Raw genomic sequence first — 27910 nt, 5'->3', positions numbered from 1 at the left:
ATATGCAAATGATGCAAAAGAGGTATCAACGATGATGTCAATAGTGTCAATAAACACGCGGATGATTGACGTATGACGTAGACAGAGTGTGTATTTTACCCCTCGGCCTCATCGTCGGTCACGTTTCGCAGCAAATCCTCGTGTTCTCGATATCTGAGCTGGACTTCCGCTCCAAAATCCGAACTGTTCTCCAGCTGACGCGTTCTCGCAGCAATTGTGCCCATCTCGATGGCCTTAACTTGCTGCTCCAATCGTTGCAGCATGTCGGTGCTCTCGACCGTGCCCGATGACGCTGCCGTTCGTTGCTGCTTTAGTATCAAATCGAGACTGAGCGGCGCCTTGGGCGTCTCTGCTGATGGTCGAGCGGATGGTGTCAATTCCGTTCTCGGTTGAACAAATGGAAGTCCGATCGGTTGACCGATCTTCGGTTCATTGAAGACTCTCAACTTCTCCTCCAGATTCATGTCCACGTTCGTGTCGCTAAGAAGTCTTTTCACAGAGACGGGAGTACGACTGTAGAGTGGATTGGTGGGGACTATCTCCTTAGGTTTAATCGAGTTTAAAGCGCCGGCCCGTTTCTCGACTACTTGCAAACCTTTGTCGTCCTCCACCAATTCCCATTGCTTCAGGCCCTCCAAAGGCGTGTGCGGTGCCGACAGTCGCTTCGACATGCCCATTGCACTCGTCGTCTCTGGTTCACCAGCAGTTTGTCGATTTACCAATTGGCGCGCTGTCCTTTCGGTGGGCGATGATATCAGAAATTTTCGTGCACTTGCATGTGGCCGAATCAAGCTTCTACTGGCCTGTGTTCGCATGAATGGGCTCTCTCGATCGTCCATCATTGAGAAATCTCACGTAAGAACGAAGAAAGAAATTGACCGCCGTTGCAGCTTCTCAGACTTTCCTCTTCGACTTCGTCTGCGTGAGACGATCCTTCGTAGACAACGTGCCGGTCGCTGATAAATCTTCAACATTGATTCAATGGCCAAATCGGTTGATGACGCTGCACGAAAGATTTAGTTTCTGTCAAGAAGAAGATCCGTGTTTTTCTTTTTAAAAAAGACGTCAAATACTGCGACGATCATCACTAAACACATCACACAAAACCCAGAACCTGCGAACGAATCACCATCCAGCTGACCAATCCTTTCTTTCTTCCTCTACACTTTCATTCGATTCACAATCACATGTATCAATAAGCAAACAAGCGACATGAGTATATAGGCTTTTTTTTTTATAGATAGAGGAATAAAGCTTTATTTAACGGCGGCACTGTGTTGGCTCTTTTTGCAATCGTAACGTTGTAGACATTAAAGCAGATAGGTACGCAGGGAGGGCTCGTAATCTCGTGGATTACCGCAGTTTAATGTGAGTAGATGATGGCTAAATAAAGCTCGAAGAATTGTAAACATACGTATGTCTGTATCTGTGCGTGATTCAGATATCTGTATTACATAATAGCATTTTAATAGAACGGAACTATCGTTAGTAAATGCATCGACACATTGAAAAATCTTTGTACGACATTTTATATGAAAAGTACAGACATTAAAGAATTATTTAACAAATATTAAAACACTCGTTGAAATACTTATTAAATTTACATAAAATTAATAAGCAAAATTTGTTACTTATGTATACATTATGTACCAAGTACAATGAATCAGATTTTTATTGTCAAATCAAACAAGCGTCAAACAACAAATGAACTTTGATACTGATAAAATTTGATACTGATCTGTTAATAAAATTTCCTAAACCAATAAAAGAAAGGACGATTTTTATATCATAAATCGTATCATAAATATTATTTTTATTACAATCAAATGAAACAATGGAGAATATGCTAAGATATCAAATAAAAACTATACATCAAACCACGTAGTTTTAAAGTGATGATAAGAATTCATATTGGCTTATGACTTTCTATTAATTCTGCTTCAATTTAATTTAACCTAACAATTGTAAGATGAAAAATATTCCTTCAATGGTTAATGTTATTAACGACTAACATTTTGCAAAACTCAAAAGTTAAGATACATATATTTAAAAAAACGTGTATCATAAATAATTAATTTCGTAAAGGTATTCTCATGAGAATACATATTCATACTATGTAATCACTTTATATTTCAGAGTTTTTAGTTGTTAAGTACAATAATATGTATAATAGTATTTATATATAATAATATAGTTATAGAGTTATATATAAATATTACTAATAGTTATATTTATATATAACTATAACTATTTATATAAATAATTATTTTACTTTTCTATAGTAATTTCTCTCTGATAAAAGATGAGGATAAAACGGACCATCAATTTTTGTATAATACATATTACATACAGCATTTCTGTTTGTTCTCTTTATCAGATTCTATCTAATCATATAAAAATTTGTAAAAAGAATAACGCCGTAAGGATAACAGTAAAGAGAGAAAGAGAAACAGAACAAGAGCGATAGAGATAGTACAAAAGTATGAAAGCGGAAAACTGTCAAAAATTCGGCAAAGAGGAATTTAGTCAGGCCAGCGAGCCTCTCTTCTAGATGATTCTTGCAACCTAAATGGAGCGAATTCGCTCAGCGAATTCTCAATATAGTGTGAAGCGAAAGAGTACTCATTGGAGCACCTAAAGATGTATTGGAAGCTGTCACAACATATCGGATATTTAAATATATCCAGCCAATTTCGGACTTCTACCTTCAGCAAAGCAAAACCTAGAGGAGAAAAAAGAGAAATTAAAGAGGAAGTTCATGTTTAAGAAGGATCCGATCTCATCGCCAAGTAGCGTTTTATTATTGTAATTACTGTAATATATAATTTTTTAAAAACAGTCTCTTTCTTTCTCTGAATTAATAGCGAATTCAAGATTTTTTATATTTCTCCATTTGCAGAAAAAAATAATAATTTGTAATTATTTGAAAAATTTCATAAAAGATTTTTCAAGAAAACTTATTTCTGCCATTTTTATCAGTTTATAATCAACACTTGCAAATGTTGCATCGCGTGGTAGATTAAAAGATTAAAAAACGTGATAACAATATCCTTTTGATTGCAGATATCTAAAGATAGATTTTAATAAAAAAAATAAAATTAATAATAAAAAGACTGATACATGATGTTCTAATGTTCCATTTTAAAAAGTACCGATTAATCACTTAGCGGCGCAGACAAATTAAAATTTCCGATTAATCAAGGCGGTACACGGAAAGAATTTTCTCTTAAAAATTACCCTGAAAATCGTGGTAATTGTGAGACAACGTAAACCTTGAAGAATTTTACCATACTTTTAACAAAATTTACTAAAATTTAGTAAAATTTTAATAAAATTTGGCAAAGTTTTAGTAAATTTTGTTAGAAGTATAGTAAAATTTACAAAATTTTGCCAAAGGAATTGTAAAATTCTTAAAAGTTTACATTGTCTCACAATTACCACGATTTTCAGGGTAATTTTTAAGAGAAAATTCTTTCCGTATATATATGATCAATTCGTTGAAGAGAACTTGTCGAACGATCGACGCAAACACCGACGCCGTTTTTTAACGAGGCGATAAAGTCATAAATCGTGAGCGGGCAGGATAAAGTGCGGAGATTAAGGAGATTTATAGATCAGAGCTTATATGAGCCTAGGCCATTTGCAATTCTTTTCTCGAACTGCGAAAAGTTTTATGGACTATTGAGCAATTTGAGTACATTTATCTTCGCAACTCTTTGACAAATATTAAATTTGTTTGCGAGCAAATCTCTAAAAATTCTATTGAAATTATATCTGATTAAAATAAAAAAAAAAAGATTTATTGTCCTCTAAAGCTTTATTCGTGTAATATTTCTACTGTTTTCTATGATAAATTTAATCTATTTAATGCCATATATATATATACATATTGTTTTGTATTAGTTAAAGACGCTGCAAATTGACAGAAAATGCAAAGAGATCGCGTATACCTTGCATATTTCTAGTGCAGATTGGTGTTGCAAAACGTTTCAAGGAAGTCTTTTTCAAAGAATGGGAGAGTTCCGATGAAGCATAATTGCCTGAAGTATAGTGCAATCATCACGACCCAGGATTTTAGCCTTAATAAAGAAGCCCCATGCTTGTCTTTGTATTTATTAATTGCTGTAGGAACGATGCCAATAACAATGCAATTCCCATCGTTTCGTAGAAGCAACTTCGTAATGACGATCGTTTCTCTTTCCGCAATTAAGAAGCGATTAGATTACAAAGATTTTTTGGATGACCGCAAATGCAAGTTTTGGACTAATTATTAGTCATGCGAGATTCTGTATTATTTATTCTATATATAGTGATTATATGAATGTAGCAACGAGATTTTAAAGGAACGATGAAAAAAAGAAACGGGGATTACAAAAGATGTGGAAATAAACTTTTGATACATCTGTTTCGATTGACAATTCGAGAGGATGGTTACGCAAAGAAATTGCAGTATACAGAACCTAAAAAGTAATATTAAATATGATGGGCTTGATACACTCGAAGATTAAGTTAACATTCTCTGAGAAGACGTTACGTCAGTATTTCTCCGCGGCTAAGAGAAAACGAAAGCTAGAAATTAAGAGATTTCCTTTTATCAGTTACACGTGTCGTCGAAACTCGAACAGTTCTGTTCTTCGATAATGAAACGATACGAGACACGTGTTCCATAAAGTTAACAATTACAATAATTAGAAGGACCGCGAAATATGAATGTTCATCCGATCACGATTGCACGCGCTATCATTCGTATATCACACGCGCGATGCGTGCCGTTTACACACACACATACACACACACACACACTGCACACAAATTTGTACCCACGTGAGATCTTTCTGTTTTTCATTTTCTTCCTCCTTTCGAGAGACCGTCGATTCCGAAAAAAGGGAAGAAACTAGCGAAAAAATGAGAAAAAGGCGGTACCAAAATGTTGCGTGAACAACGACCGGTTATGACGAACTGGGTCCATTTCTCCAAAGGTAGCGATAAGCGCTTCAGAAACCGGCCAACTCGACTTCGTTACGCCGCTTATCAGCGGTAGATGCTGATAAGCGATAGCGTGTCTACCTAACACTCGCGGGTCTGACGATCATCGCGCGCCGCGATTCTTATATATATTGTACGCACGGAGCTGCGTAACGATAAAATATATCAAGAAATGCGCGTTGTACTAAAGTATAAGAGCGGCGAAAATTATTTTTCGGTTGGTGTCGCGAGTTATCAAGGCTACATGTATGAAATAAATGAGTGATACGATAATAGTGAGCGATGAAAACTGTGAAATGATATCGCGGCTTTCTTTCGGCAATTCTAATCGTCGGAATAATGAAAATCTGATCGTAGTAAAACGAGCCATCAGAAAAGTGATTAACTGTCGACGGAGAAGTATTTTTATATCTTTCTCTTAAAAGTCTAAAATGAAATAGTGAAACTAAACGGTGACTGCGTAAAGCAATGTGTAAATAATATGCATCAATTAATCATAAATTCAAAATCATATATAACTTTACAAATTATTTTATATTATTTATAATCGACATTTTTCACGGTCTGCTATTTTGAAATGTCTGTTGATATAGTCGCGACAATATATTTATTACGCAACTCTATAAATGGAGTTATTAAAACAAAGTAGGGGACAGAAATGCGAAATTTGCATATATGTATACGTTGTAAATGTCGTAAGAGGCACAAATGCATGCGAATTAACCGAGCCACTTAAATCGCGTACGTTTCTCGTTTATTTAATAAGTTCGCTTATTTATGTAATAAGTACGCGTATTTCACGCTCTTTATTTGCTCATAGATTCGTAATTATAAGGCCACGCCTCATGTACAACATTAAAAGGAATCTTTGAGATAAGCTTTGCAAATCTTGAAACATATGAAGAAGATATTTAACGTTTCGTGTATTCACTTACAAATACTAGATACAGAAGAAACTGGGAAAAGTTGAAACTTTCTTATAAACAAGAAATGCCACTAACACAGCAGAATCTATTCATCTCTAAGTTTTTATTGGTATGAAAATAATTACCAATATCAACGGAGTTCAATTAATTAGAATGAACGTGAAAGTATGAAATTAAATATTGTTTTCTACAGCATAAAAGAATTATATTAAGAAAGAACAGTTTATAGAATTTCTTACTAAATTCTTATGTATCCATTCATTCGGATATTTTATGTCGAGCAGAACGACTCTGAAGAGATCGCAGCTCGATACTCTGTTTATTTCGCACAAACAAATTTAGCTGCTTAGTGTTTCCAAATTGTGTCATAAAACACGGAAGTATTTTGGGCACTCGCCAGACTTTCGTCAAGACATAATATCAGTGTCAGCACGTTATAAGCATACCAGGTAAGAAAGTGAGTGCCATTAATCATTAGACCTAACACACTGTCCCATAATAGATAGGAGCTCTGCACTGTTCCTTTTTGTTAAAAAGGCTTGAAGAAGTCTGTTTTTTGGATACGGTGCGTATCAGCAGGATAGCAAATAAAAAAATTCTAATTTGTTATGCAGATGGGAGAGTGACACGTATATTACGAGCCTACATGATATATTCAGAGTCAATATAGAATAACACGAATTTAATTCAGATCAACATACGAAACAGGATTGTGCCGCATTCTATGAAGATCAGTTTAACGTACTAATAACATGTACGTGGAGAAAAGTTACAATTTTAATAAAAATAAATTTTTTTGCTCGGTACATCGGTTTTCTTCGTCGCTTCGTTAATAAATAAATTTACTCTTACTACTGTGGTTCACGACGTAATAAAAATTTGCAGATGCGTATAGACTTTACGCGGGTACGCAGACTGGCGCGACGGTGCAATGTTCAAAGTTTTCGCATGCGACACGCAATGCACCGACATTCGCTGTCGCGCCATTCCATATCGGCGAAGGACTTCGTTAGAGGGCCGTAGAAAAACCAACGAAATGACCGACCTCGTCAGCAAATGAGGATTTGCGGTCGAGAAAGCAGGATTATGACGTGGCCAAGCGCCACGAGTTAAGAATGGTTGGGGAGTATGCCGATAATAAACTTCATTATGTAAATGCATCTAATAATGCGTTCTATTAAACTGTACGGACAGTTTAAAAAATGTCACAATAAAAATGTATACAGACAAATTATTTGTCGTAAGATTAAGTTGGCAAACAATCTCTCAAAAGTTTTGTTGATATTGAATAACAGCAAAATAGATATCCGTGCGACTAGTGCGGTAAGTCGGCTAATTGCCCGCACGTGGACAATAGCCGATCTGCACATGTCACACATAATATGTTTTGTTACTTGTACGACAAAATGTTGGCCCTTGAGCGTGAAGTGAGAAAAGGATCACTTTCAGCACACCGATAACGAAAAAGATTTTCCTGACTTTCCGACGTCTGACAGAAATAATCATAGATATATAAATGGAGCATAAGCCCATATTTGCCGTAAATTCTTGGTCCCAAGATAACTACCAAATTATCTAAAAATCCCCCCCTAGCGCATGCACATTTGCGTATTTCTCAACAGACAGCCAATCAGGCGATGAGAATCCGCCGAAAGAAATCAATTGCGCATGCGTGAGGGAAGAATAATTGCCCCTTTACCCCATTTATCTTGGCACACAAAAGTTAGATAAGACTCTATCTATATATCTATGGAAATAATTCATCCCATTAGATTTTTCCGTGATTTTGCTATCAGTCAGCGAGGTAAAATATGTCTTCAAGACAAGGAAAAACAAAGGATTATTTTTAGAAGCGCGCGATAGCATAAATAAAGTAACACACGAATATCAACGGGGAATCAACGTTTTACTACGAATTTTAAAAAAAAGATGCGTGCTGAAAGTAAGGAGAGAATTGTTGTGTTGTCCGTTCGTACACGCGAAGGTTGCACTTTCTTGGACATCCACCGTTTGCTCGGGATAACAGCTACCTCCGACAATGTTCTTTATGGAGCGAGACGTCGCGTACGACAAGGCGCATCCATCGTCGTCGCGTGGTGTGTTGCACGTTCGTCGTGTTAGAAAAGCCGCATGGAACGTCTTTATTTCCGGCAGTGCCGTTACCAGGGCGGAGGCACACAAGCTCTAAAAAGCGTCGCCGCCGACGAAGGCTATAAAAGTGCGGTCCGCCACCAATTTCCGAGCGTGCGCTACGAGATCACGTTAACTAAGGAACATCGAGTTAAGAGAAGAACCTTTTAATTGTAATAGGTTACGCAACGCACTCCCGCCATTTAATAATCATTTTATTTCTGAATAAACCAGCTGCTTCCCTCTATTTGCGTCATACTTCCATGGCAGTAAAATAAATATTTTAAGGGGATATCCTAGTCTACAACATGAAAGAAAGAGAAAGAGAGAGTAAAAACCATATGCAGCAGTTTTCTTTAAAACAATTTCCAAAGATAAGGCAAACTTTTTCACGCTTCAGACTAAAATATCCTCTTAAGTTAGAAAAAGATAAAAATATTTTAACCTTTTTAATTTCAATATCGTACATCCATTTATAGTTCTCAGTCAAATCTTGTTAATTTCACATATGTTTGTTTATCGTTCAATTTAAACACAAATGATATATAATATTGATAAATGCTACAAGTCAATATATAAATTGCCATTTATTCAGAAGTAAAAGTAAAAAATGCAGTTATGCTGCGTGCTCCGTGATGCGCGACTCACGATTAGCGCGATAGCTGGTGCGAGGTCTTTTGTTCGATGTAACAAATACCTGCAATCACGGGGAAGTATTATCGAGGTGCAGGCACGGTACAAACTGATACACGAGGTGATTCACTCGAAAAAATTCGATTGCATCATTAGAGACGTAAAAGAAGATCGTAAATTGCGTATTTTTCAGAAAATAATTTTTTATGGCTGATGTTTTTTGTGTCAACGTAATACGTATTGCTAAATGCTTAGAAGTCATCTGTGAGAACATTTACGAGACATAAAACAAACAAGAAGATTATATAGTTACTGATTTTTCCATGTAATTTTTATTTTTAGCAACAAAAGCATTTCGCTAAATTTGTTTAAATTGTGAAAAATTATAATCGTATGTAAGAACTGAACACATAAAACAAGTCCTCGCAACACTTTCACTGAAAATATGATCCATTCGTGTTGATAAGAAATTCCACCTTGCTGTGCATTTCGCAAGATAATCAAAATGTCACTTGTTGCGAACCAGGAAAGAATGTGGTATGTAGTTATAATACAAAACTGTCTACATTTTGCGGCAAATCTCTCCCTCCCTCCACAGAAATTATGTAAGTTATATTAGATAATTGCTGCATTTGAAATTTTCCAATCCATAATTCCTACAATCGTTAAATATTACAGATGTTCAGTTGTTTCATATCTCTTTGAGCATTCAGAGTGTTATAGCAATGGCAGCTGACAATAAACAGAAAAGACGAGTTCGTTTATTGTTTCTTTTTTAGTGTGTACGACGGCCGTCATGAGAGTCCTATTGTTGAGCGTAACAAATCTGGATAAAGTCAGCCCCCCCCTTACATTAGAAAAAAATTTTCTCAAATTGTTTGTTTGTATATCTTTAGTTAAGAAGTTATTAACAATTAAAGTTTCGAGAGCAACGATGAATAAGCTTAAAAAACGGATATTGCAGAATAGCTCCAATCGATATTTTCGTTTGCACATCCAAATAAAAAAATTGTTTAACCGGATGTAATTGCTTTATTGATAAATTTTTTTATTAGAAGTGTACAAACAAAAATTGGAAATGTGCATACATGTGCAAATGCAAACGATGAGTAATCGAATGAGCTAAAAACTCATATTTTTTTATGTTTGAAAGTTAACTTCACCTAGGTATGTAACAAATACAAAATGGTGGTTCGTCAAGAAAAAAAGTATAAATAGATTAATCAAGTAAATAGGAGAGTAATTACGATGCGACAATCCGATTCTCACGAGAACAAACCGTTTTACATCGTTTAAGAGAAAAGAAACAAAAATGAAATAAATAAATGTGCGCGTGTAAAGCAAACAGTATATACATTCAAATATAAGTTAAAAAATAAAGTTCTTATGACGTCTGCAAAGTTTTTAGAAATGCTTACATATATGAAAATACTAATAAAACTAATGTGATTATAGAATGATATCTGCTTGTACTAATTGTTATAATGTTTAATTATAATTGTTATAATGTTTAATTACCTAGAGTGTTTTGTTATAATGTTTAATTATAATTGTTATAATGTTTAATTACCTAGAGTGTTTTGCAATAGATATATAAAGAGAGATTTTTGTTTCATGAATTTTATACTTTTAATAATTTCTAACATATACACATACACGTTACGTTCATCGTTGCGCATTTTTCTTTGTTTCTTTCGTCTGTTCATTTTATACAGTAAAAGGAATAGAAAATTTATTCGAACAATAAAATCGGGGAATAAGACAGTTGCGATAACCGAGGTTGAGATAATACTTATTAGACTCGCTGGCTCCCCTTTTACCAATACTTATTAGTATCGATAATAAGAATTGATGTTCTTTAGAAAATAAAAGGCAGACATAACAAGAGCTTTTATGATCTGAAATACACTCGAAATTACCCGAATAGTTCGAACAATAAGAGCTCAGCTGTGAATTCGTATATTTGGAACCGAGCGCAAATTTCTTCGTATATATAAATGGAGTGTAAATGGAGTTCGGGTAAACGGAATTCCACCGTACCTTATTTTGATCAACGCGCATGCATCATCGCTCGAAAAACAGCTCGCAACCAAGAAATAAACTTCCTTTTGTCCCTTCCCCTCTCGCGTCCCATCGTGCTGCGGACGCGGGCGTAACAGAAAACGGAAGAATGAGCATTTGAATCGTAGATTGTGCGTTATCTCGCCGGAATAATGGCCGTTTAATTAAACTTTCCCCATCAAATTTGCAATTAAACCTGCTATTGATGATACACGTCGGGGTCGTCCACGAGCGCGATAAACTCAAGACTCTTGTGGCGCTTGTCTCCCTTTCGTTTGAGTAACTTATCGCGTTTCGATTGATTCTCTCTCGAGCTTGGTTGCAGCGGCGACTCTTACCTGATTAAAGGTGCTTAGCTAGTTTCTCTCCACGTTACAGATCCCGACGTTGTAATATCAACAATTCTGTATCTCCTGTTTCAAATATGTATACATAAGAAACAAAAGTAAAAAGAGAGATAATTGCTTTTTATAGCGAGACTTTATAAATCTCTTAAAAAAATCCCCGCAGTATAATACTTTGCATCAAAAAATGTAGAATAAATATATCTGATCAATATGACTGATCGAGATCTACGACTCAAACGTATGGAATTCTACAAGAAAGTTTATAACGATAATTTATGTTAAATCGATGTATACCGCACTTCATACCGAAAGAATCAGTTATGGTGTAGAGACTGTAGAGGTTTATGCAGAGATCATTATAATTAACGTTGAGCAATGTTAATTGCAATCGGAGGACAGCCATTAGTCCTTGCTTCTCGCGGTGAAACAAAATCGTGTTATGATTGCACGCACGTTGTTGAATTAACGAGCGATAGTAACGCTTCATTAAGTACAAAAAGACGTTTTTACGGGTGTTTCTTATGCGAGAATGCGATCACCACTGTCTCGAGTAATCGATCGTTGCGAATTATGTGTGTAAATACACTGTGAGCGTCGGTTAGAGTTTCATTTTTTAATTAATGTGGAACCAAGAGAGAAACCAAGAAGAGGTCTTCTTGGATGATGTGACCTTTTTGCGACGACGATTTTCAAGCGGTCGGACACCGATCATAAGTGTGATCGGTGTCCGACCGCTTGAATGTAATAAGCTAATTTATACTTTGATACATTCATTGCGCTCGATATTGATTATAATATGGTATAATAAAAAAAAAAAGTAATAACACATTTTTCGTGTGCTACGTTTTCCCTTCAAAAGAATTTTAATGAGAATTTTTAAATAAAACTTTTAACTTATAATGTTTTAATTTAAATGTCGTTAAAAGATTGTGTATAGTAAACTTCATATTAGAAATAAAATAAATTTTAAAACAGTGAACATAACAATTGTTCATTAAACCTTCGTTTTTCAGATAATATAAAATAAAGTTATATCAATTGTAAACATTTAATATCTAGGATTAATTAAGAGTCTTACGATACTATTATTCACAGCGACGTCTAGAAATTTTTCAGGCAACTTAGTCTTGCGTAATATTATCTGATTCATTTTGACGTATTCTTTTCGCGCGATAAGTTCACATCGTTTTCCAAGAAGCCATTAATCTAGATTAGACGTTATCCTTTTGTGGAAGGCAAATTGTTAAGATGAACAAAGAGCCGAGTCACGGTGAGGCGAAGGAAAAGCTATCTAAGTGACCCGAAACACGTATAATATCGCAAAGGGTAATGAACACAGTCTCGTATTAATTATGCTCGCGAGGCGCAACCGTGGAATTATATACGAGTAGTTATATAAACCGTTAATTCTTATCTTACACACGCGCGCACACTTACTTCCGTCTATCTTCTATTCTTTCGTTTGCTTTTAATGCGCACGCTATTTGCGCCGCACTATGTATGAAATCTGTGAGGAGAAAAGGGGAAAGAAAAAAGAGATTATCCCAACCTGGGTGAGACGGCTTAAAGTCGTTACGGTAACTAATAACGCGGAACGTTTTCGGCCACGCTCGTGCGAATCCGGTTTTCTATCTTAAACGCGCGAGGCAGGTGCAAATTAAAACGCACTTTTACATTTTTATTTTTCAAAACAAAAGGAAAAAGATGGAAATGATGAATCAATCTATGTGAACAGTATGAAAAAAAAAAAAAAAAAATGAAACAAAGTAGACTTGGTATTAATGCATATCGTGAAATTCAATGTTTTTCGAAAGCCGCACGCAACTGTGAGTCTCTCTTTCTCTCATAGCGAACAATGTATAATTATCATTCAGATTCGTAATAAGTAGTTACTGTTTTGTGTTTCATGTCGCGGATACGATCGGAATCTACATAAATAAATCGCTTGCATATTTTGCGTACAGTAGCATGACGTAATGCCGCAAAATCGCACATACTGATATCGGAATTTGTTTATTCTTCTTGTTAGCTTAACAGAAAGTGAGAGAGAGAGAGAGAGAGAGAGAGAGAGAGAGAGAGAGAGAGAGAGAGAGAGAGAGAGAGAGAGAGAGAGAGAGAGAGAGAGAGAAATAGCGACATCGCGTTGCGAGGTCGAACACGCGAGAAATAATTTTACTGCGCAACCTAACCTTGTTGAGGACACATGTTTGTTTGACGTATTAACGGGACTTGTTGGCTAATTCAATTTTTCACAGTTGAAACGAAATTTTCATTAGCTTGTCATATTATATTATAAAATTCGATAATTTATTAAAATTATTTAGTTGAATAGAGATTAACGATTATTATTAGTAATTTATTATAGAATTCTTTAATATTTTTATGATTAGTATAAGAATACGTAGTTAGCACATTGTAAATTTCCCAGGCCTATATCGTCACGTACAGATAATTCACCTTGCTTGATCGGATGAGATCCCTTGATTAACGAAATAATCACTCAAGCGTTATCACTATATTATCACAGCTTATTGTAATCACCACTGTCGGGAGATAACTCCAGATTTCCGTGTGGAACCGTGTGTGTTGCACCTAACGGCACGTTATTTTTACAGAGCACTTTGACGACCACATTTTTCCGATATTCCTCCGTTAAGCTCGAACGTTACAGCGATACAGCGATCACCGTCTCTCGCTGATAAAGAGTTCGGGCGTGATCGTCAATCTTCGCGAGAGTCTAAAGGTTCGGTATGGAGCACGGAGTATAGTGTCGAAAATCGACAGAAAAAAAAAAGAAAAAAAAACTGCCGCTCTACGTACGGTATGGTGTGGTGTGGCACACGGTACACGCACTCGTGACACGGTGACGCAAACGCAAGGCGTCACTGAGATGCGGTGTGCGCGCTCGTACAGTTTCGGCTCGTTCGACTCGACTCGACTCGACTCAACTTGACTCGACTCGGCTCAACTCGGGACAGCTCGGCTCGGTTCGGTACGACTCGGCTGTTTCGTTGCGCGCGAGCGCCGTTGCTCCGTTCGGTTGTTGGCGAGATGCGGCACGAAAAGCGGCTCGAGCGCGCGTGACGACGGCAACGAGACTGCTACGCTTGGTGACGCGGGCGACCGGCGAAAACGAATCGCAACCGGCGATCGTGACTCACGAGCCAACCAGCCAGTCGGCCAGCTAGCCAGCCGGCGCGCGCGGTTTACGGTCGTTTGGAGCGTCTACTATCGTAGGACGAACTCGAGGTGCAAGTGCTGATAACAGTGCCGCTCACTCTACTGGCGACGCCCGACGATTTGTCTATATAATCATAAATTTAACCGCAAAATTTTAAGTTGTACAATAATGATATTAAAAGGAAAAATATTAAGAATTTGTGAAGCGATATGAGTATTTTTGTGCGGATAATCGAATTCCTTTTTGCTTTAACAGTTTAACAAGGCAATATTAATATGTTCTAGAGTATTCTAATATAAAAAAAATTATAGTAACTGTGTAATAAAATCAAAATAATCTTATCTACGTTTTTCAATTATAGAGACAAAATAGATTTTTGAAAACGTGCGTTATTTTTTGTATCTTACTGTACACGTGTATACTTTGTGATATATATTTTATATAGTTCTGTTTGAGATTTTATAAAAAAGATTTTTAAGAAAGACAGATTGAAATATATGAGTAATATGTTAAAATAATATTTGAAATTGTGATTTCAATATAATTATTTTCTATAGACACACGCGCGCAATTAGAAACTAAATCCGTTTCAATAGAATCATGTATTTACTCTACAGCACTTTATCATTTGTAAATCCACACACGTGTAGAAAGAAATAAAAGAAAATTTGCATATTCAATCAAAAACCACTTTTTCACTCATTCGCACTCTTTCTATCGTTCGTAATTTTTTTCAGCGTGAAAAACTGATCACCTTACACGGATCGAATTTTTCCAATCAACTTATACAGCTCGCATTACAACTTCGCGTAACACACGCAAATTACAAAAAATCGGTAACGTAATACACTTCCTCGTTTCGCGAATGGGAATCGAGAGTGCTGGGGAGATAAAGGAAAGCACGCGCGTGAGATCACGTTCTCGCGATCGAAATCGCTCACAGCGAGCGATCGACAATCGGCAAACGGCGTTCATTCGCCGGCTTCGGGTCCGGTGTCTAGCGGAAGACTGGAAACTCTTCGGAACCCGCTCGCGTTATCCAGTGAGTTGCGCCGCGCCGCGCCGAACGCGTGATCGTGTCCTTCGTGCTCTCTGCCGGAATCGATCGATCGGAACGGGAGCTAGTCGCGGAACGAATTACCGATTCTCGCGAATAATAAGAGCAAGGTAAAAGGATAATTGTGACACGATGCCTGTTTCGCGGTACTTCGCGGGCGGCTTTATCAAATGTAAAGGAGATGTGACTTGAAAAGTTATTTCATTTATTATTAGAATATTCCCAATATATCGTTTCTAAATCTAGACATTTTCTCTAAGAGTTTGACGACGCGGGATATAAATAATCGAACGCGAGAAGAATTGGTTTTAGGCACAGAAACCGTTGAAGTGTGACTATTCTCTCTCGGCATCGACAAATGTCTTTCGACTCTCCCGTTATGCTCAGAAAAATACGAGGAAAAAAGTAACATTTATCCTTTTTGATTCTGTGTGATCAACGATTTGACTTTTCGGAGACTATGAAGACTATAGTTTGGAGAATGATAATTGTTTAATATGACTAATAAAATATAGATATAAAATTTCATGAAAAAAAGATCCCTATTTTTTCTGCTTCTCTCGAATATTTGACTCTTTTAACGAGAATTTTTAAAAAGAAATAATGTGACCAAACCTATTTGAAACCTATTTAACCTTAGAAAATAATGTCTAATCGTAAATATATAACAAATATATAATATTTTATAATCATAATTGATCTAAAATTGCTTAAAAGAATGAAGAATGCTTTATTACGATACAAAATACAAAGATTTATTCAACGTCGAACATGATACATATGTCAAAACAACAAACAAAGCGAGTAATATCTGCCAGATAAAAAATTGCAAACAAAAACATAATTATCACAAGAGTTTTTTAACATTCATGACGCGAAATCTCATTGAAAGACGAAACAGCGGTCGATTAACACTGAGCATTCCATTATTACGTTTATCGCGCGTACGTATCGAGGAGGTAAATTTTGACTAAGTAGATCGGCCGCGCTTAGATATTTTCCTTCGGGTAGCGGTTTCGCGGATGAATGTACGATAAGAATTGTCTTAAGGAAAACTTGATTCGCTGAATTGCTGGAAAGATAGAGAGCGGCGGAAGTGTACGGTTATAAGGATTATCGGTTATCCTTGCTTTTTATTGCCCTCTCCGCTTCGTGGACCACCCGTAGTATGCGCGCTGATTAGCTCTCGGAGTACATTCTTCCCGTCCCCATGCAGAAAGATTTAAAACATAAGGGACTAACATTTTCGATCTGAAGATAATTTTTTATTATTATAAACATATGATCGCGATCGCTTACATTTTGTTGTTACTTGTTGCGTTTTATTTTTCACTATTATCTATATTTGTAAAGTTTATTTAAAAGGAAAATAAACAGATACCTTTTGACAGTCTAAAATTGAATGGGTCTACCAATTTGTTTTAGATCAATTTTTACGATTCGAAAATTTTTAAAATTTATTTCGGATATTGTGTTTACCTAAGAGAGAATTGATCGCGCGAGACTCATCATTTTGGCAAATAGGAAAATTGAAGCCGTAGATACTTACTTCTACAAGTGTTTTTTATCGGGGTCGCCGTGACTAAAGTCGGAATAATTGGAGCACGGAACCCGTATTTTTTCAACCGCTAGTTTCAATCGTGCTTTAAAAGCGCGCGACAGAAAAACCGGAAAATTTTCTCTCGAATAATTGTATCCTTCAGCGAAGCATTTTAGAGACAGAGGTCGTTACGTCTACGAGTAAAACGTACAAGTGCGACTAAGATTAAAAAAAGTATAAGAGTACAAATAAGATAAGAAAGAGATAAGATACAGGTATACATGTACTGAACGTGTTCTTCGCACGCAAATTTATTTTTGCCACCGAGTTAAACTCGATCCCTTCACAGTAATGATTCGCTCGGTGAATTGCAGGCGAAGCGTTAACATCAACGGAGACCTCTCTCATTTCTGCAATCTCCGGGATCGGTTTGTAGAACCGCGAGGGGGATCTAAGTAACTATACACCACCAAGTGGTCGAGCAACCGCATCGAGTTGTACGTACAGGTACAGACGTAAACTTGACTCTAGATTCGCACAAGTCATTTACTTTAAAAGCAACGTAACTTCGTAAAGTTAATTAATTTAGAATAGATATATTAAATGTGAAATTAATTAAATTAACAGATATATCAAATTCATAGACCTTGTTCTGAATCTGTCGCGTTTCGCTCGGTAACATTTACTTCATTATTCGATATATTTTAATACTTTTATAATATTATTATGCATATCCTGAGAGTATGCCAACAAGATATACGAATTCGTCAATCATCGATTCAAGATAAACATTTTTGTAGTCATCATCAAATCGTTATGCTATTACATCAATAATTAAACTTTCGGTAAACGGATTTTTTGGTTAGCATTCTACAGTTATATTATATATATATATATATATATATATATATATATATATATACTGTAGATATTATTTAGAATCAGCCGATTCTTGAATCGTGGGAACAATTATTGCACGATATGGCTTGCGATACAAAGGATCGCGTGAGATCCTTCGGCCAGTGCTGCCTCCTTTCTAACTTCCGTTCGCGCCCAACATACGGCAAACGAGTTTTACGTCCCAGTGCGTCCAAAGGGTTTCACGCGGCGCGATTATCTCCATGTGAGACCGGGTTTCGATTCTGCATCGTTGAGTGAATCACAAGGAAGAAAGAGGGAAAAGAGAGAGCAAGAGGGATCTGAATATATTAACAATACATCGATATTAAAGGCTTTTAAAGAATAAAGACAACAAAACCCGTAGAAAATATATATACATATATATATATATATATATATAAGATATAAATAGAAAAAAAATTTAGAACTAAATAAGAAAGAATATAAAAATTCTATAAAAAAATTATTCAAATTTGAAGTTGTTAATTTATTATATAAATACACATTTTTTTCTCTTGTGTAATAGTAATTATAGCGTAATCATATAGTAATAGAATATTTTTTAAACTTTATTTTATTTTAATAATTAAAAAAATTTTACTTTGGCAAACGTGCCTAATGTTCGAGGAAAAAATTTATTGATATGTCTTGACGTTTTTAAAAAAATTTCGTTTACACTTGTGCTTTTTTTCTTAATGCAAACAAAATGCTGGTAGTCCTCGCTGCTTATCATAGCAACACTGCTTACCGACAGATGGCAGCACTGCCTTAAATAATGAGTGTCATATGCTACCAAAAATATATTCAATTCAAATAATTAATTACAGGTATCACGTAACGCACATGTCATTTGTGTCGTTCTATAATTTTATATCAATTACTCGGTTATTATATCTTCACTTTCAAGTTCTAAATAAACTATATTAATAACTATATTAATAACAAAAAATTTTAATGTGTACGATATTAGCGTATTCAAATGTAAAATGGCACGTTTTGTATTATTGACAACAGAAATATTCATGATACAGCAACACATCAGTAAATTTTCCAGCGTAATGCCATTTGCAAACAATAGACTTTTGCCTTTTCGAGAGTATTGTGATGAAAAGAACACAAAGGAAACAATAGTGGAGTAAACTAAAAGTTTCCCGCGGGACACTTTCTTGCTATTATTTTCTTCATTTTTCATGCAACGAAAATCATACTTGTGCAGATGTTCTCGACAAGCAACTTATTGTAAAGTTCTTACGAGTAGTCTGTATCGCTTAAGCCTAATAATCGAATTAGCGATTATAAATGCATCTACTTTTTCTTTATAACTAAGCGCAGAATAGAAAGCGCAAAGATGTGTAATCGAATTTATATCGTCGTTGTTGTATCTCATTAGTAAGTATTTTGTTGAGAACCTGGAGCTTCGAAAGCGCATTAGCTGGCAACTTCGAGACTCTCGTATCAACTTTCACTTTAACAAAACCGACTTTTCCAGAAAGACAAAAAAAAACGTGATAAAAGGCATGTGCATCATGTAATTTTCAATATAATAAAAATAAAGCAATAATATACAGTGTTGTCTTTTAAAAAATCATGTATACAATCATTATACATATAACTTATATAATTTATCTCTACATACATTCGAATTGTATGAAATGTAATCTATTTCATATAAAATATTTTTCGAAGAAATCAAAACTAGTGAATTATTTTAGATTTTGGACAATTATTATTGACGCACCCGGTACATCAATAGAAGGAAATGTATCTAAATGCGTCGTTTGAATTATTACGGTTATATAACGAAGAGTTACCGATATCGGTTCAATGAATCATATTATAAATATAAAGATATTTTGTAGATTAATACGAGGCTTCGCGGGATAATTGTGCTCTTACGGATTTTTCGTTTAAGTACATAGTACATGAGACAATGGAGAAAGTTATATTGGCCGTACGAACGTGATTAGATCTGCTAGACCCTTAGAAATGCGGAAAGGCTGAGGTGGGAGGTTTATGGAACTTATGAATATTACATATGCCAGGAGACGAGACGTTACAACGACCGCATTACGTTGTGACCTCTTTTGTCACGTGATCAAGTACAGCTTGACCCCACAAATAGACGTCTACAGCAAATCGAGAGGTTGATGAGCTCGTAACGAACTTTTCGGCACCTATTTATAATACTTCGTATTACATATGTAATTTTCCATAAAATTAATAAAAATTTCATCTACAAAATAAACTTTATATGACAAGCGAAGATACAAATAACGAAGAAATCAATTCGGAAATGTTCGGTATTGTGCTGATTGCCAGTTTATTGCAAAAAGCGATTTAATTAAAAAATTAAAATCTAAAATGTTGCGAGGCAAATATTAAACGGTAGATATATCTCGAAATATTTTTATATGTCAATTCTAAAAATTTCATTAAAATTATCTAACAGAGACGTACGCTATTATTGGTCGATTTGTTACGAAGACCGAAAATAGCTTGCCGATCGATATCGAGACGAGAATGTCTTTGCGAAAGAAGTCGTCTCTCCCAAAGACTCCTCCTTATACCCGATCGACTCTTATAGCCGCGTTTGCTAGAGACCGACTTCTTGGAGCGAGAAAATTTCACGCGAAGGCGCGGCCCACGCACGGAGGATGCAGCTTTCCCACACGTTAGACACGATTAGCGTTGGCATTGTTAATAACCGGGCGGGAGAGAAGCGCCGGGAGCGCTAAAAGGAGCGCGTTACGTACCATCACATAGAGCGAACTCATTTTTCCAAATGAGTCCAAAGAGGAGTCACGCACGACGCATTAGCATGCACGTGGCGGCGCGCGGCGCGGCGCGGCGCGGCGTGGCAGTTGCATTGCGCGCCGTATACGCTCCGGCTTGCCGTATACGCGTAGATACACGAGCTAGAATCGCGCTAGATTAATTGAAGAGTTAGGTTCACGCAATAAGAGCGTGAAACTTAAAACTTTCATTATTTAAGACGTGTAACTGCTACAACTCATAAATACTATATTGAATTAGATATTCTTTTACAGTTCAACATCAATTTTGACCTATATATTCCTATTTAAATTGTTTGCTTTTAAGTTTTTGAATTTATTTTTCCAAAATGCGATTCAGTAATTTATTGACATTGCATCCAATCTATATTTATAACTTTTATAAAAGAGGATATATCGTGAAACTTTAGTTAACATTATTATTTTTTAATTGTTTATTTTTCTTTATTCTATGTCATGTTCTTCTCAAACGTACAAATGGAATAAAATAACGGAAAATTAAAATAAAAAATTTGTCTTGATGATACTATACACACTCATACACTGGATGTTTATTAAAAAATTTAATTAAAAAGTTTTCCTTAAGAATTCCCGGGCTTTTTAAAGAACTTTCCAGGTGAGATAATTTTTTATGCAGCTTTAAAATAAATTAATTTTATTATACCTTTAATTTCTTTTATTCCTATAATTTCTTATATTCTCATAAAATTCCATAAAAATTCATTATTTTCGAGGATAATAAAGAAATTCTCTAAAAATTCCAGATTTTCCCGATTTTGATATTAAACACTCTGAAATGGCAACATATCAATTTTTAGTTATAGTTCTCTGTTATTTAGCATGTAGCGCGCGCGTACACACACACACATACGCACACACTCACGCACACACAGCCAAAATAAAAAAAAATCGTTTTGCGCAAGTATTGGCATATTCCGAAGAGCACAAATAAGATTGCACAAATTATGGAAATAATCATTGTATTCATGTTACGCGTAGTATTATAAGAAATTGGAAACTCCTATTATATTCGTTGTAGCCGTGGCCTCAACAGTAACTTAGTTAATTGTCATCACATCACCAACAAAACAATTATATCCATCGATGCAAACAGCTGCAACGTAAATGGCGTAATTAATATCAGGCTCGAACATTTAGCTAATAAGCGCGACATAAATTGTTTCCGGACTAAATCGAGTTATCAGCTAAATCGAGAATAACACTGTGCTCCTGAATAATCATGTAATACATACGCAAAGAGAAAAATAAGATTTGGCATATACTGACAACAATATTTTTATAACAATGCTGAAGATACTGAAAATATGTGCGCATGTGGTATTAAAAAGAAGTACAATGTTCTTATTTTGTGCGTAGTCTTTTTTAAGAACGCCCCGGTTTCAAAATCTCCGAAGCTATTTCAATGCCTCTGCTTTAACTCTTTCAGATCTCATAGCATACATATATCAGTACCTTAAAAAAATCACATCTTTGGTAACTTTTGAGCTATTTGATTTAAGGACTTGTTTTAAAGGAAATTGTTTAGACTCTTTAACAAGAAACCGAAACAAATATTATAATAGGATCATAAAATAACATTAAAATATTAGCGTAATAAAATCGGCAAATTCTCAGATTAACTATGAAAGGTTTTAACATAATGCATAGTATTATTCTCATGTCATAGTATTATTTTTGAATGGTTATTCCTCAAATATAACTGACAGTATAAATTTCTGATAATATTTACAATATATAAACCTGAGTAATTTTTAAGCTTTCCGTTCATAATAACTATTGATAGAGAAATGTTATTGATTGATTTTTAAAGATGCAAGGAAATAAGGTCACAACAATTTTATTATAATTTAATACTTTATTTCTTAGATCTTCGTTATTTTAAATTCTCATGTCTTTTAACTTTATTTTTCTATTCAGCGATTCTTCAAACCTTTAAAATTATCAAGATAATACATGTCCCATATCTAAAAAAAAATCCGAGATTACTCTAAAACAGAACACTGAATAATACAATGTTATGTTTTAGAAGCTAAAAAGTGTATTTTTCATAAGCTGTACACAAGCTCAAAGCGCAAAACATTAATAAAACAACAATATTTCCATTAGTTCGCTTAATTAATTAAAGCGTTAATAATTAATTTAATCGAATGGTACCGCTGTGCATATCAAAGAAAAAATTATTTATTCGTTAGCATGCTCATCAGTTGCATTTGTTTGAGAGGGCAGCTTAAGAAAACGCAAAAAAAAGGAAAATCGCTCGAACATTCATGCGCATTCATATGTATTTTTTTCGCACGTCGGGATTAATTATGCAGAATATTGCAACGCACAATCAGTGCCGGTGAATAAAAAATTTCCATTCACAGACGTCGCTTCAGCAGCTACTTAACGATGCACCGCGCAATGCGTTTGCTACGCAAATATCGTGATGCTTTTATCTGCGTTTATGGCTTTACAACAAACCCGCGTGACGACACGTGGCGAACGTTGCGGATGGTGAACCGAGAATAGTTTATAGCTTTACGAAATCGAACGCTCTTGATATCGCGAAGGCTTTATGTCGCATTTGTTGATCGAAAAATGTCAACAATTTTACGCTATGTACACTGAAAAAAAAACCAATATTTATGACGGTATAAATTACATATAATAAAATAATTATATTTACGAATATCATTTTTATAGTAATTATTACTATAATATTGGTAATAATAATCGTGTTTTTATAGTAGATGCTTACAGTGATTATTTTATAGTACAACTTACTATTAAAATCTCCATTTTTATTATGGCAATTATATCAATTAGTTGTATAAATTAATATTATGATTGTGAGAACATTAATATAGTTTAAACAAACTATAATTTATATTGTTGAATAACTATAAACATATAGTTAAGCCCAAAAATAACTATAAATTATGTTGATATTAAGATTCCTGCACAATTTTTTTCTCTGGGTGAGTTATCTTTCTTGCGTAATAAAGTAGATTTAATGTATCTTAAAAGATGTAACATAACGATGCATTCATACGATATAAAAATTATAATACAGTCAAGGGAATTTTGTTAATAGTGTAAAAAAAATAATAAGAAAGAAATTATTCCGATAATTTAATCTGTCATCAATAATTTTTATTGAATTTATTTAACAGTACTCTTGAATATTTCACGCGGAAAATTTGTAGGAAACCAATTCAACACTGTCACGATTACCGTGATCAAACGGTTGTTGAGGAATTCCACAAGAATCTACTTTGCCCCTCAATGTTCACAGTGTGTCGGCGCAATAAATCTTGCTATCCGTCTGATCGTCGCGCGAACGGACAGAGTCGCATCGAAAACCCGTGCCGAGATTTTGGGAGAGACTCGCGCGCGCATTAGCGCATATGACGCAATGACGGATTTATCGATCATAAATACGATTCACCCGTACGTTTCGCACGTTACGAGGTTACGCGTGCACCAATTTCAACCTATTTTCGACGGCGCGGGAGTTCACCACAGCGAATGTATACGTGTAAATCGCACGTGTGGATTTATCTCGCCTCAGCACGACGCGACTGGCCGATGGTTTTTCGTCGAGTACTCCTCATCCGCACGCGAGAATAATGAAAATTTTCTCTACTCCAACTCATTTTTACACTCGTTTTTGAACTCCTATTCGAGTTCTTCGATTTGTCGTGATTTTCTTTTTTTATAACAATTTTAGTTTTTTTTATATTTTAATTGCTGGACGTAGTCCAGTGTAGTGATAGTGCTACACCGAGAAAAAAATGTTTGGTGTCTGTGATTATAATTGCATGGTAAAATAATTATAATTAGCTCTATTTTTATAATTATTATTACTATAACATTGATAATAATCTTAAAAGATTTAGATAAAACTTCTACTAATTATTATTATAAATTATAATAACAAATGTTATTATAAATTATAATCTCAAATATTAATATAGTAAATAAGTAAAATATAAGAAGATATTGATGGTAAAAGTAACATTTTTATATAGTAAATTTGTGATCGTAATTATAGTAAATATAACTATTTTTTCAACATATTCGATTATTATTTGCATAGAAATGATAACTAATAATTATAATTTGCATAGTTTAAAACAAGTTGTTTATTATAGTTGGACATACAGTTATCAAAAATAACTATAAATATTTAAAAGCACATCTGTGTCCAAGAGAATCATGAATGTCCTCGTAGTGTATTTATAACTTTAACAGTAGAAGTGCTAATTTTTCGCATGAGATGAGATTAAAAAGGATTTAATAAGAAAAAACGTGCCATCATAACTGATATACGAGTGTGCTATAAATCATGTGTTAAATTAAAATGTTGCAAAACCTTCTTTAGACAGGCGTCTCCTTATCGGTTCGCACACGTACATGACATGCATACGTGCAAATAGAATGCATTTCTCTCTTGTCTCACGTGTTTAAATACAATAAAACAATTTAGCAATAGAGTTTGAAGGAAGTAATTTACAAAATCCTAAATTTCCTGTGTCAACTGCAACTGTTCTTTTTTGAAATATTTATTATTCTAAAAAAAATATCAACAAGATACAGTCTTCGATTTTGTAATTAATTTTTCTCTTTGGCTAATATCTTTTATAAAAATTAACAAAAAGTAGTTATTTCACAGAGAGAAAGATTTCTTTAAATTTAATAAACCGTTTTGTTTGACTATTCCAAAGCATATATTTCTTTGTTTCTAAAAAAAATTTATTAAATTTAAAGAAATCTGTATAAAATTTATTAAAACTAAAGAAATATATGCTTTGGAATAGTCGAACAAAATTGTTTATTAAATCTAAAGAAATATTTCTCTCTGTGCAGTTTAAAATATTCAAAATGGCAAATTATATCGGAAAGATCATTTGCGTCAATCCGATATTGTCGTAAAAGACATTACAACATCATTGCATATTTCATACTTACATAAATATTGAATATTTACATAATATTCCATTAATAAGAATCGGATGATATTCTAAATTTATTATTAATATTTTGATAATATGAAAAGCAGTCTGTTAAAGTCGTGATCTTTCTGTGCCGAGAAATCGAACTATTCTGCTATCTGTCATATACTGATGTCTTTTCAGTTTAAAACTCTAGTATTTGCACTCGTTGTATTTATGGAGCATTTTCCACGTGACGGCTGTAACGACCAAGATAATAAATTGTCATCAAATTGTTGCGCGACTATAGGAAAATTTTTGAACGTTGACAAACGATGTATTCATTCATCATCGTTCCTTTTTCCCAGAAAAAGTAACAATAAAAAAAATCAAATGTTACTTAAATTTCATAAAAACTTTACGGTTTATTCTTCTTATGTGTATATCTTTATGTACTATCCTTTTTTCCTCCGTAGTAAATTATTGATGTCGTCTGTGAACTGAAGTTATTCTGGTGTTCGCAAGTTATATTTTGTAGATATTTGTCGTGATGCTAAAATAAAAGAAACGTAAATTTTTTGTCCGGATAGAGGTATGCGAATATATAAATACATTAAATTAAAATTAAAAATTACTAATTAAATTTCTGTAAGAAACAAATTCACATTTACGCACGCACGATTAATTTTATCATTGAGCTTACAGCAAAAAACTTATCTTTCGTTATATGTTTTTGCATATTATTATCAATATGCATGTATATACGTAAAATATTTATGTAAATCATTATCAACATTTACTCTAACTTAGAATTTACTTTTGATAATTACGTGAATTATTTGTTCATAAAAGCGTATTAGTACAATTAATGTTGAAGGCACACATAATTGTAAATTAAAAGGTTAAAACTTAATTTTATACGACCAAGATCGGATTTTGTGAAAATCTACTTACAAGATTTATAGTTTCGTAAACTGAGATATGAAGTATTTTGTTTATCATCAGAAATGCGGATAAATTCACATTACGTAATGTACATTATCTTAGCAATACCATCGTCATTATCAATGTCGTAAAACCAGACGCCAGTTAACCCATTCTCGAAACTTGGAATCCGTTCTGACGCAATAAGAAATGTCGTGATATGAAATTTCAATCGATTAATCATCCTACTCGCATGTCACGCGCGTAAACATTAACGGGCGTGGTATTTTCCACTATATGAGGAAAGCGTATACTGAAGAGTGTATACGATAAGGAAATCATTATTAAATTAGTAAAAATAGTAAAATTTAACAACGATATACCCCCATATACATGCATGGAAAAAATGATTTTGATAAAGTAATTAAAACCGTAATAGGATAAAGATTTGAAAGCAAAATTTTGTTGATCATCAAAATAATTACACTCAAGCTAGTTGCTAAAATATCAAAATTTAAATTCGATCTTTATAATAATAATTTTTATAGACTTTAATGATTATAAAATAGATTTTACTAAATAAATAAACGCAACAATCCTCAATAAATGCTTATTTAGTTATATATTAATAGAAAACATTTTGTATTCGATAATATTCACAATTCCATGACTTATACGATATATACCTAGCTGTTTATAGTTTATATAATCCGACATTTATGGTCTCTTATCTTTAATGTCAATTAATTTTTATAACTTTGCAAAAATAACTTTGATCGACGTAAAATAATGCGAGCGTAGAAAAATTGCATTGAAAAATGAGAATCGTTTCTGCGCGAATTTTAGGATCGAATGTCTGCGGTTGCATGCACCCATGTCTCGTATTTTTCGTATATTTGCGGAAACTAGAAACTTACGACCATTAATGTTGTTACAAACATTATTTGCAACGTTGTAAAGTTTCCTATTCAAATTCTTCGTTAAAAACATGCTGACAGTGAATAATAATTTAGTAGAAATTGATATTCATTACCTTACCACTGTTTTGACACGTGCTCATTAAAGTCTAATTTCTCGAGCAAATAGAGATTTAAATATAAATAATGAGAGAGAGAGAGAGAAAGAGAGAGAGAGAGAGAGAGAGAGAGAGAGAGAGAGAGAGAGAGAGAGAAAGAAAGAGCGTAAAAGTTCGTCACATGATGTGTGTAAAGTCAATACGTACACCCACGATCGATACATAAGAGTTATTTTTACGATGACTACTTCATTTATTGGATCGATAACATGCACACACACACAACACACCTTCAATGACTGACATTATTATTAGAGGCCTTAGGGAGTACAATCTAAAAATAATTCGCGGCGTTCAAATTTGTACCTTGCATTTTCGTACAGCAATTAAGAGTCAGTCGAAATCAAACAGCCACAGATGTTAATACAAAAAATGCAATGAAATAAACTTTTTCTCTTTTTTTTTTACTGGCTAGAATAGG

At 34.3% G+C, this 27910-nt stretch overlaps 1 protein-coding gene across 16 annotated transcripts in view; it reads right to left on the bottom strand.

Annotated features, from left to right (window-relative positions):
• LOC105837498 (serine/threonine-protein kinase MARK2) overlaps positions 1 to 27910 on the bottom strand; it is a 125800-nt gene that overhangs the window by 37506 nt on the left and 60384 nt on the right. For 6 of the 16 annotated variants that reach the window (XM_012682343.3, XM_012682344.3, XM_012682342.3 and 3 more), the window contains exon 1: positions 100 to 1445. The exons of 6 other annotated variants lie outside the window; for them this stretch is intronic. In XM_012682343.3, the coding sequence (XP_012537797.1) occupies positions 100 to 842 (743 nt within the window). In that variant the 5' untranslated portion in view covers positions 843 to 1445. Of the gene's footprint in view, positions 1 to 99; positions 1446 to 13540; positions 17384 to 27910 lie in introns of those variants that run through there. 4 more of the 16 variants (XM_036284381.1, XM_036284383.1, XM_012682339.3 and 1 more) reach the window with 4 other exon arrangements.

Source organism: Monomorium pharaonis, chromosome 3 (assembly GCF_013373865.1).
Source record: "Monomorium pharaonis isolate MP-MQ-018 chromosome 3, ASM1337386v2, whole genome shotgun sequence".
Lineage (NCBI taxonomy): Eukaryota > Metazoa > Arthropoda > Insecta > Hymenoptera > Formicidae > Monomorium > Monomorium pharaonis.
This window is presented reverse-complemented; position numbering and strand designations above follow the sequence as displayed.